The sequence below is a fragment of the Callorhinus ursinus genome, unplaced genomic scaffold (genome assembly GCF_003265705.2).
Source record: "Callorhinus ursinus isolate GAN/ISIS: 27379988/994484 unplaced genomic scaffold, GSC_fseal_2.0 scaffold23, whole genome shotgun sequence".
NCBI classification, from domain to species: Eukaryota; Metazoa; Chordata; class Mammalia; order Carnivora; family Otariidae; genus Callorhinus; species Callorhinus ursinus.
Window position 1 is genome coordinate 12047633 of NW_027397085.1, and position 20186 is coordinate 12067818.

General features: G+C 38.3%; 2 protein-coding genes across 5 annotated transcripts in view; one reads left to right on the forward strand and one right to left on the reverse strand.

Moving 5' to 3' along the window:
• The window catches only part of CWC27 (CWC27 spliceosome associated cyclophilin), a 212029-nt gene extending 209864 nt beyond the window's left edge, over positions 1-2165 (reverse strand). For 3 of the 4 annotated variants that reach the window (XM_073905418.1, XM_073905419.1, XM_025892373.2), the window contains exon 1: positions 1880-2165. In XM_073905418.1, coding sequence (XP_073761519.1) covers positions 1880-1921 — 42 coding nt within the window. In that variant the 5' untranslated portion in view covers positions 1922-2165. The remainder of the gene's footprint in view (positions 1-1879) is intronic. The other variant, XM_025892371.2, reaches the window with a different exon arrangement.
• Positions 2166-2382: 217 nt separating this feature from the next.
• SREK1IP1 (SREK1 interacting protein 1) overlaps positions 2383-20186 on the forward strand; it is a 42626-nt gene continuing 24822 nt past the window's right edge. The window contains exons 1-2 of the mRNA XM_025892370.2: positions 2383-2556; positions 11004-11051. Of these exons, the coding sequence (XP_025748155.2) occupies positions 2544-2556; positions 11004-11051 (61 nt within the window). The 5' untranslated portion in view covers positions 2383-2543. The remainder of the gene's footprint in view (positions 2557-11003; positions 11052-20186) is intronic.

A 20186-nucleotide genomic window follows, 5' to 3' on the forward strand; every position in this document is an offset into this window, starting at 1 on the left:
CTACTATTTACCTCAACGATACAAATGTAGGGATCCGAAGGGGTACGTGTACCCTGATGTTTATAGAAGCAATGTCCACAATAGCCAAACTATGGAAAGAGCCTAGATGTCCATCAACAGATGAGTGGATAAAGAAGATGTGGTGTGTGTACACACACACACACACACACACACACTGGAATATTATGCAGCCATCAAAAAAATAAAATCTTGCCATTTGCAACGATGTGGATGGAACTAGAGGGTATTATGCTAAGTGAAATAAGTTAATCAGAGAAAGACAAGTATCATATAATCTCACTTATATGAGGAATTTGAGGAACAAGACAGAGGATCATAGGGGAAGGGAGGGGAAAAATGAAACAAGACGAAACCGGAGAGGAAGACAAACCATAAGAGACTCAATCTCAGGAAACAAACTGAAGGTTGCTGGAGTGGTGGGGGGTGGGAGGGTTGGGGTGACTGGGTGATGGACACTGGGGAGTGTAGGTACTAAGGTGAGCGCTGTGAATTGTGTAAGACTGATGAATCATAGACCTGTACCCCTGAAATAAATAATACATTATATATTAATAAAAAAATTTAAAAAGAAAAGAAAAGTCCTCTCTGATAAGGAGACATTTGAACAGGCCAAAGAGTATACTAGAGAAAGGAACGGTAAGTGTGAAGGCCCAGCCTAGAAGGATGGGCAATGTATCCATTCTCTACCAATGTTTATTAACTGGGGGTGACATTACCCTTAATAAACATTTGGAAATGTGAAGAGGGGTATTCTGAGTTTTCACAATGATGTGAGGTAGGGGTGAGGAGTAAGGAGAAGTTCAAACAACGAATTAAAAGAATTGCTCAGCTCAAAATACCCAGTAAAATTTTTGCTGGGGATATCAATTACAGCATTATTGGTTTTGTTTTCAATTGCCTTCATTATATTATAAAATGTCGACCAACAAAAAATTGGATAAATTATGATACAAGCATGCAACAGAATTGTATCTGATATAAATTTAATTTATCCTAATTCAACTATGTAGTTTCAGCCCCACTATTTTCTCCATTATGCTGGTTCATCATCTTTCATATGTGATATAGACTAGCTCTCAGTTTAAGAATTCAGGTGATACTATATACTTACTGACTCCTCTGCCTCATACTGCCTAGAAAAATCTTAGATGGGAATTGACATACCCTGACCATTAAATCAATCAGGGAATCATTCTCCCATTCTAATGTGGGAACATTTCCCATTCTCTACTTTCCCTGACAATCATCTCATGTTTTAAGACCAGCTCAAAAAAGACCTCATCCATGAAGCTTTTCTCTCCTTTCCCAGTTGCTCACTTTTTAGTAGTACCATAGCACTAGCCTCCTGCTCTCCTTAAGCATGCCTACCAGACATATCACAAGGCTTTTCTCTACCTGCCTGCCTCCCCCCAAAAATCGTAACTTCTTCCAGAGCAACAACTAGACCTTATCCATCCATCTTTGTAGCCCCAGCACCTAGTACAGTGCCTGGTGCTTACCAGGCGTTCGATAAATGATTGTTGAACGAATGGAGAAAGAGTAATTTCCAAGTTGAGCAAAAAGGAAAAAAAAAAAGTCGAAATTTAAAATGTACTTAGGTTTGTACCTAAGACCCTAAAAAACGCCTGCATGAGTTAGGCTGAAGCAAGAAATAGGACCAGACGGCTGGTAGACGGAGAAATCAGCATTTGAGGACTTTTTCAAAGTATTTGCTGAGAGGTGTCAATACATGGTTTTCGACGCAATCCTGTTAAGAGCAAGAGTGAGGGACATGACTTCTTGTGATCTTTTCCAACGCTAAGACCCCAAAACTCCCTTAGTCGGTGAGGAGCCCCGGTACCCTAGATGAGGCTCTCACCTTCCCGTTGGTGGGAGGCTCCTGGATGTAGATGTTGCTCATGCTGGTCAGTGCTCAGGACTCTGCTTCTAATTGGGAATGAGAACGGAGGGCCAATCACTAAAGCTGTCCACCGATCAGTGCACCCTTCCTTCAATCGGGTGGTCGCAGAAAGCTCCAGTTTGTTAGTGTCGCCAAGACTGCAACAACAAGCACTCTCCCTCCACCAAACTAGTTCCTCACGGACGCCTCCATGTCGCTCCTGGACCAGAGCACCGCTAATCCTGAGAAGGGGGATTCCGATGACCTCCAGGGAAGGAGAAAATATTATTAAGAACCCACAGATTAACTTAATTTGTGTTACAATTTTTAAATGCAATCTATAAATCCTGGTGTTGTTTACCTCAGTACACGTACGTGCAGGTCTCATTCACCCCCCCCCGAAGCATGCAGCAATGGTTCGGACCATGTGTGTTCTGTATTACGACTCTCCGGGAAACTGAATCAACGCGACTTGGTTCCGCTATCGCCGGAGGCCTTCCTGTGCCTTCCTGTACTGTCACCGAGGTCCCGCGGCGCCGGTGGGAGAAAGAGGCCGCCCTCGCCGTTTGTTGTCCTCGCTGCAGGTGGGAGGCGGGTGTCCTCTCGAAAGCCTACGGCTCCTGTGACCCCTCTTACCAGCGCCATGGCAGTCCCAGGTGAAGACCGACGCCAGGGCCCGTAGGTCTAGACGAGGAAGGGAGCGGGTAGGGTAGGTTGGGGTGCGCTGGGCTCGGGAGTAGCGCCCATGGGGATTGAGGCGGGGGCGTTAAAATTAACAGGTTCGTTTGGTCTCCATGAAAAAGTTTACACTCCAAAAATAATCTCTGAAGGGAAGAACGAACGACAGAAACTGTCTCCCCCACCCCAGTCGAGCTCCCGCGGCGCTGGATGGATTACCGGGAAAGTGTGTCGTGGGGGGAGGAGGGCCGGGAACTGGAGGCCTAGGGGGCGAGGAGCCGAGAAAAACGGACTTAACTTCGGTATGGCTTGAAAATAAAATTCAGGTGGCAACACTTGACAGACCCAAGTAGCCGGAGGCATTGTTTGTCGTGGAAGTCGCAGGGACGAAATTGACGTCTGGGCTTCTACTCTCTCTTCCTATTGTACGGAGTTCCTGTGTGGCAGTGGACCGGTTGCTTTCCCCCTCTGGGCCTCTCTTTGTGCATCTATAAAGGAAGATTTGCTCCTTTATGTCTGTGGTTTCTTCCAGCTCTCAGGTTCTGTGTCCAGTGGGTACCGACCTAAAAACAGTGAACCCTACGAAATAAGTGCTTCAGAGATTTCTGGTCCACAACTACCAGCTTGCTTGGAAGTTCTAGTCGGGGAGGGCATCTGCTTAAACCAGGTTTGCTGTGATGTCTTCTGAAGAACCCTGGTTGCAGGAGTTATTTTGAGAATTATATCCCTACCCCCCACCCCCAAACCTACAGCTTGGAGATTCACTATGCTCTTTAGTATATGAAAGACTAAGAAGTGCTGTGGTTCAGAAGCCCTAACTTTGTTTTAACCTACCCTTCCCAGTATTGTTTAACCATGTTTGTACCGTGGCAACCTTTTCTGAACTATATTTTACGGGTCACTGTTACAAGGATATTGCGCTTTTCTAACCACTGCAGTTTTGGGAGGAGGCGGAATTAAGAGAGAGGAAAGATACACTCATTCATACACAGAACAATCTTTACTGAAAGTGCCTACCACGTGTTAGGCAATGTGCTAGGCAGTGGGAATACAAAGGTGAACAAGACAGTTGCTCTTCACACAGAACTTAGAATTTAGCAATAGAGAGGAAGGACCAGAAAGTCAGACATGTATGGCAGGGGAAATTTGAAGCCTTCAGGAGCACATAGTAAGGGCACCTCACAGAAGACTGGAGGGGCTAGGAAGATGGACTTCCTAGAGGATGTGGCATTTAGGATGAATCTTGAAGAATTCCAGGAGGGTTGGAGTGGTGACAGAGGAAGTTGCCCCCTGAGGGACTGGATATGTAAAGGAAGAGGAAATGTATGAGAAGAGGAAATAAAAGAAGTAAAAGATACTCCCTATAAATGGAACTCACAATACAAATGGGAGAGAAGTGAGAAATTAACTAGGGAGTTAATAACAGTAGCTAATATTTACTAATGTATCAGATGTGTAAGTAGCATTTACTGTGTATCAGATGTGTCAGTGTGTCAAGCATTGTATTTTATCTCATTTAATCTCAGTCCGCACTGTAAGATAAGTATTAATACTTCAATTTTATATGAGGATACTGAGGGATAAACAAATCAAATCACTTGCTGATTAAGGGATAGTAAGTGACAGGTCAGTGGGGCTCTTCTAGGCCCCATGCACTTACTCATCTTGCCATGTTATAGTATATTTTACAAGATAGTTTCCATCTCTTAAAGGACCTTGTAAGCCATGACAGTTTGGATATTTTCCCAAGGACTATAGGAAGCCATTTAAGAGTTTTAAGACATTCATATTTTGGAAAGATCATTCTGGCTGTACAGTAGATTGGAAGGAAGCTAGTTTGGAGACAAGGTCACCAGTTAGTAAATTCTGGTAAGTTATGGTGATGCTTCAGGTATGGTATCAGGAAAGGAGAGAAGTACATGGATTGGAGATAGATTTTTGATGGTAGACTCACTAGGAATCAGTGATTGATCCAGTGTAGGTGGGTAAGACAGGAAGTGGGGTTTCACTGTTACTGGATTGGGTGGGGCCATTTACTAATATAGGCAATACCTGAGAAGGAGCAGGTTTTAGGGGGATGATGAGAATTTCAGTTTGGGGTTTGTGTTAAGGTATAGTCAGACATATGAATGGAAATATCTAGTAGGTAGTAAGAGAAAATTTGTAGCTTAGGAAAGAAGCCAGAGTCGAAGACCACAATTTGAGTCATCCACAGATGTAATAGGAGTTAAGACCATTGTAGTGGCTGCCTGTGCTCAGGTGGAGTGAGTAGGGTGTGAAGGAAGGGTCTGTGGCTGCAGCCTGGAGCTTATCAACCTGTAAGGAGCTAGCAGAGGAAGGCCGGTCTGCACAGTAGATTGCCTAGGCGTCCTGAGCCTTCACATCAGCCCTGGTGATCCTTGTATTGCACCACTACATCTAGAGTTGAGTTGCTGTCACTGTTGGTTTTATTACTTGAGCAAGCGTTTTGAGCACCTACATGGTATAGACACTCTAGGGGACACAACATCACATCTTGTGTTCTCATGAAACTCAAGTCTAGTAATAAAAATGGGGTGCTTAAGAAAGAAGAAAAAAAAGTGATTTTTAAAAAGTCCTTATTGGAATTGCCTTAAACTTAGACAAGTGTTATAGATATGTTAGCCTTCTTCTGATTCAAAATAATACTCCAAAGTGTAATAATCTTAAATTGTGCCATTAAGCTAGATGGCAAGACATGGAAAGACTGTTTAAACCCAGCAAAAATTGAGATAATAGACATGACAGCACTGTAAGAGTACAATGCAAGTACCATTAGGAAATAGAGATACAGAAAATGTTGAGATAATTTCTTGCGTGATCGATCCAGGTAGTGGATTAAAGAAAAATAAGGCTCCATCCATCAGAAACCATTTGAGATAATTATTGAGAAGGCCAAGTATTAAGTTACGCTCTTTTATTTTTAGGTATAATGCTCATATGGATTCAGTGTGGCATTTATCGGGTGGTCTTGCTAGTGATTATTATGAGATAAGACTATAAAGTGACGAGGATGCTTTCCACAAGTGAAAATCAGCCTCTTCTGTTTTATGGTCGCCTACTTCAGCTGTTTTTCCACAGCATTATGTGTAAGCATACACCATTACGTAGGCAACACAATGAAATGTGTACTTTCTTAGGGAAATCGTAGACTCTTAGTTGTTATTTTAAAAATGACATTTAAGGGGCGCCTGGGTGGCTCAGACAGTTAAGCATCTGCCTTTGGCACAGGTCATGACCCCAGGGTCCTGGGATGGAGCCCCACATTAGGTTCCCTGCTCAGCGGGGAGTCTGCTTTTCCCTCTCCCTCTGTTGCTCCCCCCTGTTTGTGCTCGCTCTCTTCCTCTCTCTCTCTCTCTCTCAAAATAAATAAAATCTTTAAAAAAATAAAAAATAAAAATGAGATTTAAATACAGGTTTCAGTGAAGTTGACTTTGTTTTAGAAACTACTTTGCCCATTCACAGTTGTTGACATTAGTTCTGACAGTCATGTTGATGATTCACTGTTCCCCATGAAGAATCCACCTGACACCCAGTGGCAGTGTATGTTACTGATGTTGCTGGCACAAAAACTTTTTCTCTCATTCAGTAAAATCTATATAGCCAAGATAGGGAATTTTCTGTACCCAAATTAACATTACATCTGGCATATAAAAGTGAGTCAAATTTTTAAAACACATTACTTTAACATCTTAGTAATAAAAGAATTCTAAATCACAATGCATCCAATTGCTTTTCACTCCTAAACAGTACATATTTTCTTTTCTCTCTAGTCTATGCTGCACATTGCTGCTGAAATAATCTTCCTTAACTATATATCTGATCCTGTCATTCCTGGGGAAGGGGGGAGTGGGTGGTAAGGAGTTAGTTCTTGGCCCCTATTTGTGAATTTCATATTTCTCTATCACCCAGATCAGGGTTTTAAATATTTCCATCACCGTAGGAAGGTCCCTTACGCCTTTGTCATTTCCCCCTTTCCTTGCCTAAATAACCATTATTTTTATTTCAATTGTCCTTTTTAAAAAAATTATCCTTCTTTTATAACTGTTATTCCAGTGCCTGTCATTTCTCAGATGGGCCAGTGACACTGCAGACTCTAGTTTCACAGCTAGTAACTGGGAGCTACATACGTTACTGATTCCCAAGTGAGGAAGTATTTTCTTAAGTCTCTAACCTCAAAGCAACAAGCATTTGTTGAAAACATATAGCAGGGCTGCACCATGCTAAGCAGTGAGTTGTATACAGAATTGAATGGCATGTTCTGGAAGCTAGAGAAACTAGCTTTTTCTACTCCTTTAAGTTCCTGGGAGGTAAAAGGCAGCCATTTTCCTGAGCCCTTACCTGACACTCAAGTTATTTAACAGAGCTCTAGATCCAGAGTAAGCCCTTGCTAATATTTAACAAGTAAAGAGATAAAGACCTCTGCAATTTATTCCTAAAGCCATCAGTTAATAAAATTTTATTATAAATCTGTAATGTAGCTTCTCTGAAGAATTTACAAATGCAGTTACTGCCTTTGTTAAAGAATCTTGCACAGCAGCAACTCTTCTTTATGTTGGGTTGTTTGAGGGAGGTTTTTAGTTTGGTTTTTGAGAAGGGAATTCATTCACATGCTTCAGATTTTAAAAGCTACCAAAAGGTGTGTAGTGACATATCTCTCACCCTTTCTACCCCTGGAGGCACTTCTTTTTTCAGCTAACTAATTTATATTCTTAGAGATCTTTTTTGTATCTCTCCATCTATCTTAAATAAAATCTACATATAATTTGTATTTTATCTATATCTAATCTTCTTTCATACAAATGGCAACATACCACAAGCACTGTTCTATACCTTGCTTTTTGTCTTTATATCTTAGAGATCATCAGATATCATTAAGTAAAGACTAACCATACTTTATGTCTAAATTATTTCCACTCTTTTACTATTACAAATGATGCTGTAGTGAATAACTTTGTATATAAGTCAATGTAAGTCACTATGCATTTGTGCAAGCACATTGAGAAGATTCATTCCCAAATGGGGAAGTGCTAGGTCAAAGTAGTATGTACATTTATAGTTCTGATAGGTTTTGTCAGTTTGCTTTCCATAGGGGTGATATTGATCTGCACTACTATTCACTGTATGGGAGTGTGTCTGCCCCATACTCTTTTCAACCCTTTCTTTGCTATTCTGATAAGGGAAAATGTGATCTCAGTGTAGATTTTAATGTACATTTCACTTATTATGAGTAAGGATGAGCATCTCCGTGTTTCAAACTTGTTTCTGTTCCTGTGCGCTTTCTGTTTAGCTCCTTTGCTGATTTTTTTTTTTTCCTGTTGGTTGTTGGTTTTTTTCGTAATGATTTTCTGGGTTTTATATGGTAGGCATAATTGCCCTTTATTGGTGCTATGAGTTGCAAATATTGGTTCCTACATTTTCATGTGTCTTTTGAGTTTGTTTTATCTGGTCTTTGCCATTTTTTTTAATGTAGGCAATTTTATAAGTTTTTATTCAATGGTTTTAGGATTGTAGGTCATGATTACAAAGGAACATTTGGAGGGAGGCAGGCTCTATTACTGTGAACAGTGTTAGCAAACTTTAAAGAGGAATGGAATGAAGAACAGCGTGAGAACCTCAGATGGGGAAATGGATAACTTCTAATTGAAGTAATAGGGGCCTCTCAATATGGCCTTGCTATTCAGTTTGACATGGATCTTGGGTACCAGAGTTCTTGTTCCAAACAACAGAAACTGCCTAGTTAATTGAAGAAGAAAATGAAAGATCTCAGGATGCTCACAGAATGTAAGCAAAGGCTAGATAACAGGACTTGGAAAACAGATGAGACCAAGGGCATCCGTAGCCAAGATGGCGCACAGCCCCAGACCTGGTTAGGAGTCTGCTCTCTGTGGCAGTGGCATCACTGCATCTTGACAGGAGAATGAATGAAATGTCCCCACTTCATTGTGTCACTTGTCTCAGATTTATTGTATCAGAGGCATCAGATTCAACGTCCTAGGTAGAAGCATTCATTTGGCCCAGCAGTCATGAAAATTAGGACAAATGAAGCTTGAAATTTTAAGCCAACCAAAAACTAGTGAGGACATAGTTAAATATGGAGTTATTTATTTAGTTCTCGTCTTATTGTCCTATCATGTAAAAGTTACAACTTTGTTAAAGAAGATGACCTACTTGGAAAAAGTTTGATATTTCATTCATTCTAAAAATATGAGATAGAGTTCGTCATAAGTAAGTTAATTTCTCATAAGTGCTGAGATGAGATCATTTCAGATTTGTCCATTACAACATTTTTAGTTTATTGTAGGAATGGTAATGTTGCATTCAGAACAGTTTTGTTCTGTCTCATTCAGCCTCTATGGTTTCTATGGAAACAGACTTAACACTGACCTGGATTCTCTGAGCTTTTTTTCCAACAGGCAATTATTTCATAATGAAAGAGCCTCAGATTTTATTATGAATCCAGTGTTATACCACAATTCTGCTACAGTGCAGCATATGCATTCCTACTCTATGCAATACAAAGCACAGGGTTTATGAGAAAAAGTGAGATTGGGGCACAATAGTCAAAAACTTCATCAGTGATACATAAAAAATGATAGAAACCTAGTAGCAGTAGCACAGTTTTGCACATGTTAATTGGTTAAAAGGCCCATAAATAATATAGTAAATAGGGTACTATACCTTGTAAAAGACCTGAAGTTTGCTGTGGAAGCAGACTTCGTAAGAATTGCAGTTTGTGAATTGTTCCAAAGTAATGGTGGCGGAAGAGGATGATGTGAAATCAGATCAGTTATAACACCTTATGTGGATGGGCACTGTTCACAGCACACACGCTGAACTGAGGTCCCTAGAAACATTTTGGGGTGTGTTCTTGCATGTGTTCTGTATATTCCTATGAGCCTCAGAGCAACTGGATAGCACTTTCTGCATTCACCTAGTGTTTTTCATGGACAAAAGTCACATTATGTTCAAATCATTCTCTCTTATGTCAACTGTATTGGAACAAATTTATGTTTTTAAAACAAGCATTATAGCACACCTGACTGTATTTTTTACTAGAATAACAGTAATGTGTATTTTAAAGTAAATTTGGGATTGTGGAAAAATGACTAGTGTTTTGACTTCATAACAGTGAAGGGATGGTTTAAAAGTGATCTTTTTGTTTTAAAATTAACACTATTTTATATTTGTGTTCTATGTACTCTATTAGTGAGTTTGGGTTATATCTCCATATGAAGAATTTAGGAGTTAGATGCCTTGCATTAAGGTAATAGAACAGTTCTTTCCTGAACTTCTGGTTGCTGGAAGCCCTTATTGGAGGTGAAAATTAGTTTCAACTATATGTATTATGCAGCCATAAAAAGGAATGTTCTTCTGATAATGTGCTACAGTTTGGGTGATCTTGAAAACATTATGCCAAGTAAAATAATTCAGACATGAAAGGATAAATATTGTATGATTCCACTTATATGAGATTCCTAGAACAGGTACATTTATAGAGGCAGAAAGTAGGATGGAGAGTACCATGGGCTCGAGGGAAGGGGCACTGGGCAGTTATCATTTAATGGGTATAGTTAGTGTTTGGGATGATGAAAGATTTTGGAAATAGTGGTGATGGTTCTACAACCTTGTGAATGTACTTCATGCCACTGAATTCCACACTTAAAAATTGTTAAGGTGATAAATTTTATGTATATTTTTATTACAAAATCAATTTTAATTTATTTCATCTGTTATTCTATTCCAGCATTGCTTGCATGTAGCATTAATGATACAGATATACTATAAATATTTCTAAACATTGATCAGACTGAATATATGACTAGCAGTTTGTTTTCTCTTGTCAGAATCTGATTGCTGAATTCAGATGTTTCTTAGAATAGCTGGCAATTAAAGTGTTTTTCTGGATTTTTACCAATTACTTTTAAAAAGTCAGTTTGTTTTTCTTCTAAGGGAGAGCAGAAAAACATTTGTTATCTCTAATGTTCATATATATGTATATATAATAACTAGCATATATAGTGAATATGTGTATGCATATACATATCTAGCTAATTATTTACATTTGAGGGACAAGCTAAAATACTCTGCAATTTCTTCCTCAGTGTTCTAGAATTCCTGGAATGTTTAAGCTCTTGACTATAACACTGCATTTCTGTTAAAGAAAAATATATTCTGAAATTCTTGAAATATTGTCAAAGAAAATAATTTGAATAAATTGTTTTTTCCAGTGATCTCTAGCATTCATAACAATTCAATGAATAGTGTTACTAATTTGGGTCAAGAATGATTTTTCTTTAAAGAAAGAAATTCTACAATGAGAGGTTTCTTAGCTTTTTCATGTGATGAAATTCTTATGTTTCTTCTTTTTATATGTCTCCTAAAATGTCATCCAATTTTATTTCAGGTTGCAACAAGGATAGTGTCCGAGCCGGCTGTAAAAAATGTGGCTATCGTAAGTACATTAAAAAATAATATTTCAAAGAGTGAATCACTGCCTCTTTGGGCAGTGTGATTTGGCATCCTGATTTTAGTGCTCTGATTTCAGCATAGTTCTGTAACCCCATTATTTAGCCCGGGTTTGCAGATGATTCAAAAATTTCCCTGTCAGCTCTAAATGGTTCCTTTCTTCCCTGCTGTAGACTTAGTGACAGGTGGCTATATATTTAGTGACTAGCAAAGATGTCAAGTACAAGTGGAGTAGATTTAGGAGACTGGAGAAAGTATATTCCAAAAAAAAAAAAAAAAGGACACATATACTTAATCTTTTACTCCTTGTCTTTCTAGATACTGGATGAAGAGGGGAAAGCAATGAAAAGTATTTATGAAGGGTTTTCCTGTTGAATGAGTTTAGTCTTTTTAAGGATGAAATTGGTCCTAGAATTTCTGCTCACAGGCAAAAGTTGATGAAACAGTCATTAATCTCTATTATGATCAATGAAATGGAATAAAAAAATAAACTTTAACATGTGCAATTGTGTAGCTTAAATTTGTAATTATGTACCACAAACAAATATCATTTCTTTAGTTAAATGTAACAATTCCTGAAGCTTTGATAACAGCAAGAACAGTACCATTTGTTGTTTTATAAATTGGAGACCATGCACATGAGCCTGGATTATGGTTAATACTCCATATAAAATTAATTAATTAATTAATTTACATAGAAGTATAGTTACATTTGATGCACAATGTTACATGAGCTTTAGATGTACAACGTAATGATTTGTTAAGTTTATACTTCAGGCTGTGCTCACCACAAATGTTACCATCAGTCACCGTATTAGTGCTATTACAATACCATTGACTGTATTCCCAATGCTGTACAGAAAAGTTTTTTTATTTTTTTATTTTTTATTTTTTATTTTTTTAAAGATTTTATTTATTTATTTGACAGAGAGAGACACAGCGAGAGCAGGAACACAAGGAGGGGGAATGGGAGAGGGAGAAGCAGGCTTCCCGCCAAGCAGGGAGCCCAATGTGGGGCTCAGTCCCAGGACCCTGGGATCACGACCCGAGCCGAAGGCAGACACTTAACTGGCTGAGCCACCCAGGCACCTCCAGAAAAGTTATTTTTAAAAAGATAAATGTGATGTAAAAAAAAAAAGATATCCATGCAAGAACATGTGATAAGAGAGCACTCTTATCATAAGGCTTCATTAAAAGGGCTCATAATGAAAGCATGCTGAGAGTACCAAGTCACATTCCTCCAAGCAAAGGCTGAAATGTGGCACAGGGGAATCTTGCTCAGTTAGCAGAAGTGAGCAATAAGCATACATAGCCTTCACTTAAATTAAAACTCCTGAAGAATATACTTTCATGCAAGAAATGGCTGCAGTGAAATCTTTTCTGTTTTAAACTTGTTTGTATTTATTTCTTTGTTTCCTTTCTTTGAATGTTTGCTAATTTCCATGTTTTGTTTCTTGATTTAGGACTTAAGAACCTACTCACTCATGCTCTCTCTCTATATATGCTGTTTTATTTACTTCAAAATCTAGAACGGATTTTCCAATCTGTCTATAAATACCAGTTTATCTACTTGGACTTCTTTTTAATTTTTAACTTAAGACTTGTAAGAAAATAGGGGTGCCTGGGTAGCTCAGTCGGTTAAGCATCTGCCTTCCACTTGGGTCATGATCCCAGGGTCCTGGGATCAAGCCCAGCATCAGGCTTGTTGCTCAGCAGAGGAGTCTGCTTCCCCTCTCCCTCTGCCTGCCGCTCCCTCTGCTTATTCTCTCTCCCTCTCTATCTCTGTCAAATAAATAAATAAAAATCTTTAAACAAAAAAAGACTTGTAGGAAAATAATAAAAATAAGTTTTTGGAAATAGAGTATTTGTTGATCTAGTCTCCTTACTGCTATTTTATTTTAAACAATGATGGAAGTATCTGTAGTAATAAGAATTTTTTTTAGAGAAGCCAAGTAAGCAGATAGGTTTGGCAGTCTTTCTAAGTTTAGTTCCTTCTGTTTTATTATTTTAATCTATTATTTTAGTGGTTAAGTTATTAAATAACTTCTCATTCAGTAATACTTCCCTTCTGGGTTAAACTTACATCTTATACCTTTTAAAGATGAAGGTCTTTTGAATTTACATGTCTTTCTGATAGAGACTACATTTTAAAAATTACCTGTTATTTGTAGGGCAGAATCTTTGTATTGATAGTAGATGTAAGAGAAAAGTCCACAAAACTCTTTGAAATGTTTTTAATGCCTAAAAATGTGCATATTCATCATTCAGTTACAAAAGAATATTGTCTCTCTAGTGTTGTGAAGCTAATGGTTTAGGTTGTACTATTTTAAAATTTTTAATACTTGATTGAAAAATATTTTATTGTCAGTATGTTTCAATAGTGTTTATATTATTTTTTAAAAGTTTCAAGTTAAGGATGAATGTGTTACTAAATAACATGGATGGCACTTTTTCATGGCAGTTTTCTCAACAAAATAAGAACTGTTATTTCTATGATAAGTTTTGAATTTTTTTGGAGTTGGCAACTTCTGAATATTTAAAAGCTACAAGGACACTAAGCCTTTTTCCATGGAATAAATGTCTCAAATAATTATGATAGTTCTCAGAAAATATACCTTTAAAAAGTTCAGTATAGTATACTCAGTAGTTGAGCATTTGATCATAGCAGCAGGAAATAAAAACATACCTAAGTACCTTTAATGTTTTATTTAACTTAAAATGCTAATCTATTGATAGACATTCATGACCTTTTCTTTGCCTATGGGTCTGCTCATTATTGTTTCTCATAGACTTTTAAGTGCAAATATCTGAAATGCATTTTCTACTTTTTATAGTTTGTTTTTTCAAAGATAAGCAAGCAGTGAGAATAATAAATCTGAGTGCAAAATTGTTTTATCATTTGTTCTCACTAGTGGTAATACTGCCCCCCTGGAAATCTGTGGACTTTTTTTTTTTAAAGTTGTCCATATGGGGTTGAGTGCAACAGTAGGACATTTAGTATGTAGGCTGTAGTGATTATAAACGTCCTGTGATGTATAGGGCAATATTGGACAGTGAAGAATTGCCTGCCTCAAAATGACAGTGGCACCCCATTTGAGAAATAGGTACTTTTTCTCATTGTTTTAGATTTTTTTTTCTCTATCTTGTACAGTCGTGTTCCAGTACCTAATTTGAAAACTGCTTTTAAAAATAATTCATTTAAATCAGGTATTTCTAAAAGTACAACTTTGTTTTATAGAAACAACCACTCTTTTTTGCCCCACGTTCATATTTTTGGACTTACATGATTTTATATAAGCAAACTTACATATAACAATAACAAATAGGTCATGAAGCAAACTATGCAGATTCAGGCCTGTATGGGGAGAGATAAGAGTGGAGAGCCTATATAGTCTCCCATTTCAAGAAATTTGCATGAGAAAAGGAAGGAACTGTCTTTAGTAGTCCTTATGGACTACTATAATAAAATATCATAAGCCCAGTAGCTTATAAATAGAAATTATTGCTCATCAGAGGCTGTAAGTCCAAGCTTAGGGTGCCAGCAAGTTTTCCAGGTCATAGATTTTTTATTTTATACTCACATGGTGGAAAGGACTAGAGATCTCTCTGGAGTCTTTTTTATAAGGCATTAATCCCATTCATGAAGGTACCACCCTCAGAACCTAATCACCTCCCAAAGGTCCCATCAACTAATACCATCCTCTTTGGGGGTTAGAATTTCAGCATATGAATTTTGGGGGGACACAAAGATTCAGGTCATAACAGGAACATATTGAATACAATTAACCCTTGAACAACATAGGTTTGAACTGCACAGGTTTAGTTTTAAGTCTTTTCTTTTTTTAATACAGTACAGCAGTAGAACAGGAACCACCACATGTCTCCCCCTCCTCACCTGCACTCAGCCAAGGTAAATCCTAGAGTAATACCCATTTCTTGCTCCTCTTCTGGGAATGTGGAAAACCTTCTTCCACGTGGAGTCCAGGGAAGGTAGATAACCAGGGAAGTCAAAGTACCTTTACCCTTCTCTCTAGGTCACTTGTTCCACCTGATCCCCTTTATGTGGTTCTAATGCAGTTTCTGTTCATGGAAAATGCTGTCAAGGGATAAGCTGCCAGTTCCCCTGCAATATTAGCTACCCCCTTCAGAAAATGTTCAGCACCTTGGACAGCGCCCCGCCCTCCTGAGGCCCAGGCTTCTGTCTGGTGCTGTCCTGCCCTTGGTGTCCTCCTGCACTCCTTGGTTGGGGGTTCGGGGGGAGGTGGGTTATTATGTGGTCCTTGGTTACTTCAGCAAGAATCCTTCCCCAAGAGCCTGTTTCTTGCACCTCCCAGTTCAAGACCTCAGTGAACTGAGTTTCCCACAGGTAGTAGGATGGAGAGTGCCAGAAGCAGGCAAGAGCCCTGGTGTTACAGCCTTCTCTGGAACTTTGCTCCACTTTTGCTTTGTTTTTCATCATGTGGTGACTTTTATCTTACTTTTCTATCACATAAAACACAGTAGTTTAGTTTTAAGGGAGCCAGAAATTATATGTGGATTTTTGACTGCCTGGAGTTTAGTGTTCCTAACCCCTCTGTTCAAGGGTCAACTGTAATTCCTGGAAGGGACTTTGGGATAAACAGAGGGTTTTATATTTAACATATAATGTGCTTATATAGACTGAGGGGTTATAGGAGATGTTTCAGGTACTGGAGACAGGAGAAGATTAAGCAGTTTCATCTAAAAGTTATAACAAGAGTATCTCTTAACTTTGGAGGAAGCTAGATGAGAATAAGTACAGATATTTTCAGGTGTGGAGACAGAAGGTAGAAGGAGATGCTGTCTGGTAAACTTAGGAGGCAGAGCTGGCTGTTTGGGAAGGGGGCATTGAGTGAGACAGGAAATTGGTTGAACAATAATTTAAGTCAGGCATAAGTTTGGAAAAGTCACCAAGGAAAATAGGACAGACAAAAAAAAAATGAAATGTTTTGTGTTTGTGCTAGCATTCATGAATGTGATTGTGCTCAAGCATTGCTTGGCTGCTCAGGGATAGGCACAATCCAAAGGTTAGCTTTGAGCCAGTGTATTTGTTTTACAGTGAGGTATGATAAAAGAATAAGAATATGAATGAGTCAGAGAGGCTTATAAAAGAGTATTCAGAGAGTCAGGAATGAGAAATTTGATAGACTAGGAGAAAATGAAGGGATTGAATGAGTTAAGGTCTTAATAAGATTCCAAAACAGATTGATGGGTGTAAGGGAGTGAGAAAGGTAGGAGGGTAAAAGCTTAGAGTCAGAGTATGATATTAGAGTTTAAAATTTCTGAGATGGAACACTTCAGGTGATGACAAGGAGCATGGTGTTGCCATGGCATCTAGAATATCAAGGAACTGAGAAAAGCCATGCAACACCCTAGACTGTCCCATCGAGGTTTGTGGAAGGGCTTAAAGTGAAGAACTCGAGTGTGAGCCTGATTCCAAAGACTTCAATGGCTAGGCTATTATTCAGTAGCAGGACTGCATGGGAGAGTAGAGGACTGCTATATTGGGAAACAGTATTAAGAAGCCTGGAGGAGGGGCTCCTGGGTGGCTCAGTTGGTTAAGCATCTGCCTTCAGCTCAGGTCATGACCCTAGAGTCCTGGGATCGAGCCCTGCATAGGGCTTCCTGCTCAGCAGAGAGCCTGCTTCTCTCCCTGCCCCTCACCCCACTTGTGCTTGCTCTCTCTCTCTCTTTCTCTCTCTCAAGTAAATAAATAAAATCTTTAAAAAAAAAAAAGAAAAGCCTGGAGGATACTAATAATACAGAGGTAAGCTATAGAAAAGTTCCCAGGGAAGAGCCAAATATCCTTTAAAAGAAGTGGTAGAGGGAGCAAACTGCAAACAGCATAATTTGTCCATTAAAGATTGCATGTTTCAGAAGCTGTCATAAAAAGATTGGGAGAGAAAAGGGTAGTTATCTGTTCGGCCAGGGGACCAGAAACAATATGAAGATAAAATTTCAGGGAAGATAAATGGATACAGAAGGCTACATTTTTGGGTAGGAATCACAATGATAGGGATGTGAAGCTTGGTGGAATTAACTGTTTAATAATTGAAAAGTTTGTAATGTAGCCTTTATGCTCTCAGAACTGAGGACCTTAGGTAAAGCCAAAACCTGGTTTACTTAGCCCTTGTTCACATGGTCTGTATACTCCATAGCCAAGAAGTAAATACATGAGCACCCTAATTATAAAACAGGAGTTCTTCATTCATTGACAGATTTTTATCAGCACAGTATAAATGAAGCTGTTACTTGGCACTTCGAGTTGCCTATCTAGCCACTCCTTGAATGCAGACAAGGGAGAATATACCTTTCCTTTTATTGGTACAATAAATGGTCATAACCTGACACCATGTATTAAATACCTACTTGGTGCTAGAGTCTGTACTAAGCACTTTAAAGATACAATTAATTGCGTTTCATTCTTAAAACAACCCTATGAAGTAGGTTTCATGGTCTCCATTTTTATGAACATTCAAAAAAAAAAAAAAAAGAAAATGGCCCCAGAGTGATTGCCTAGGTGCAAACCTCAGCTGGCACTTCCTAGCTGTGTGACATCAGGGAAGTTGCTTAACCACTCTGCTTCAGTTTCCTGTCTATAAAATGAGGTAATTAGAGCCCCTAATTCCACAGAGTTGTAAAGATTAAATTAGTTAATGCAAGTGTTGAGATCAGTGGTTTGTCATAGGAATTCCTCAGTAATTATTATTGACTATTGTTACTGTTACAAATCAGAAAATAGGCTCAGGAGGACTACTTTATTATTAAGTGGGAAAACTGGAATTTGTAATCTGGTAATCTGTAAGACTTGACACCATGCCATGGTCTTTCCCCCACCATTTATAAGAATAACATAAAATTTGCCATTTTAAGCATTTTTAAGTGTACAATTCAAGGGCATTAATTACATCCACAGTATTGTACAACTGTCTCCACTATCTGTTCTGACACTTTTCATCACCCTAAACAGAAATGCTATAACCTCTATCTCTCCAGCCCTCCCTTCCCCCAGGCTCCAGCCTCTAATACACTTTTTGTTCTATAAATTTGGCTGTTCTGGATATATCATGTAAGTGTAATCATACAGTATTTGTACTTTGTGTCTGGCTTATTTCCCTTAGTATAACATTTCAGAGTTCATCCATGTTGTAGCTTTTCTTTGTGTGTGTGTGTGTGTGTGTGTGTGTGTGTGTGGCTGATATACCACACTGTATTATTCATTCATTTGTTGGTAGGCACTTGGGTTGTTTCCACTTTTTGGTTATTGTGACTAATGGAGCAGTGAAAATCGATGCACAAGTATCTGCTTGAATCCCTCTTTTCAGTTCTTTTGTGTGTATGCCTGGGAGTGGAATGCTGGGTCATCTGCGTTCAGCTTTTTGAGGAGATGCTAAACTGTTTTCCACTAGAAATTTTACATTCCCACTAGAAATGTACAAGAATTCCAATTTCTCTACATTCTTGCCAACATTTATTCTTCTTTTCCTTTTTTTCTTTTTACAAGTGTAGCCATCCTCATAGATAGGAAGTGACATCTCGTGTGGTTTTGATTTGAATTTCCCTAATGACTAATGATGTTCAGCATCTTTTTATAGTCTTATTGGCCATTTGTATATCTTCTTTGGATTAATGTCTATTCAAGTCTTCTGCCCATTTTTTAATTGAGTTGGTTTTTTTGTTCTTGAGTTATACCACTTATATATATACTGGATGTTAAACCCTATCAGATATATGATTTGCAAATATTTTCTCCCATTCTGTAGGTTAGCTTTTCACTTTCATAATAATTTCTTTGCAAAAAGGTTTTAAATTTTGATGAAGTCCAGTTCGTCAATTTTTTCTTTTGCTGGTGCTGTTGGTATTTTTTTTTTTAGATTTATTTATTTATTATTTGAGAGAGAGAGAGAATGAACAGGAGGGGCAGGGGAGAGGGAGAGAGAATCTCAAGCAGACTCTGAGCTAGGTGCAGAGCCCAACATGGGGCTTGATCCCACAACCCTGAGATCACCACTTGAGCTGAAACCAAGAATCAGATGCTTAACCGACTGCACCACCTAGGCACCTCTGGTGCTATTGGTTTTTTATATCTAAGAATTCTTTGCCAAATTCAGGGTCATGAAGACTTACCCTTTACTGTCTCCTAAGAGTTTTATGGTCTTAACTCTTATATTGTAAAGTCTTTGATCCAGTTTGAGTCAATGTTTGCATATGATATGAATAAGATTTTCAACCTCATTATTTTGCATGTGGAAATCAAGTTGTTTCTGCACCATCTGTTGAAGAAACTGTTCTTTCCCCAGTGAGTAGACTTGATGCTCTTGTCAAAAATCAGTTGGCCATATATAATGGGTTTATTTCTGGGTTCTTAATTCTGTTCTATTGGCCTATATGTCTATTTTTGTGACAGTACCATCCTGTTTGGATTACTATAACTTTGTGGAAATTTTTGAAATCAGAAAGTGTGAGTCTTCCACTTTTATTCTCTCTCAAGATTGTTTTGGCTAGTCAGGGCACCTTGGATTTGGGAATTGGCTTTACCATTTCTGAAAAAGCCCTGTCATTTTTTAATAATCAGCTACTAAAAGGTTGTAATTTGAAATGTCTCTGTGTATCTGTGGCCAGAATTTGTTTCTGGTCACCTAAGAATTTTCTGCTCATTGTCTGCTCAGAGTCTATATAGAAAAGAAGTCATAAGAACTGTAATTTGGAATAAAATTATTTCCTAAGTTTCTTCACTTATTCCTCCAGTAGAAAAAAATAGGAAACTCTATTTGTAGCTTCATGAGTAACTTATCTTAGGATTAGTTTAGGGTCAGTTTCATTGAAGTAAAGCTAAAATGCATGTGAGATGGAGCTTGCTGCCAGTGTGGTTGTTATTTCAGTATTTTATTTATTTTAAATATTCATTGTAATATGAAGTGTTTGGGTGCAAAGCTAGGTTAAGTAAAGGGAAAAGTGTATCATCAGGAGTTCTGATCAAAATGGCAAACTGAACCAAGATAGAAAGTCCTCCCTTGTGCTTTGAATACAGAAATGCTGAGAAAAACAGAGTAACAACAAGAAAAATAACCCAGCTCAAATGAGTGAAAGGGAAATCCCCAGT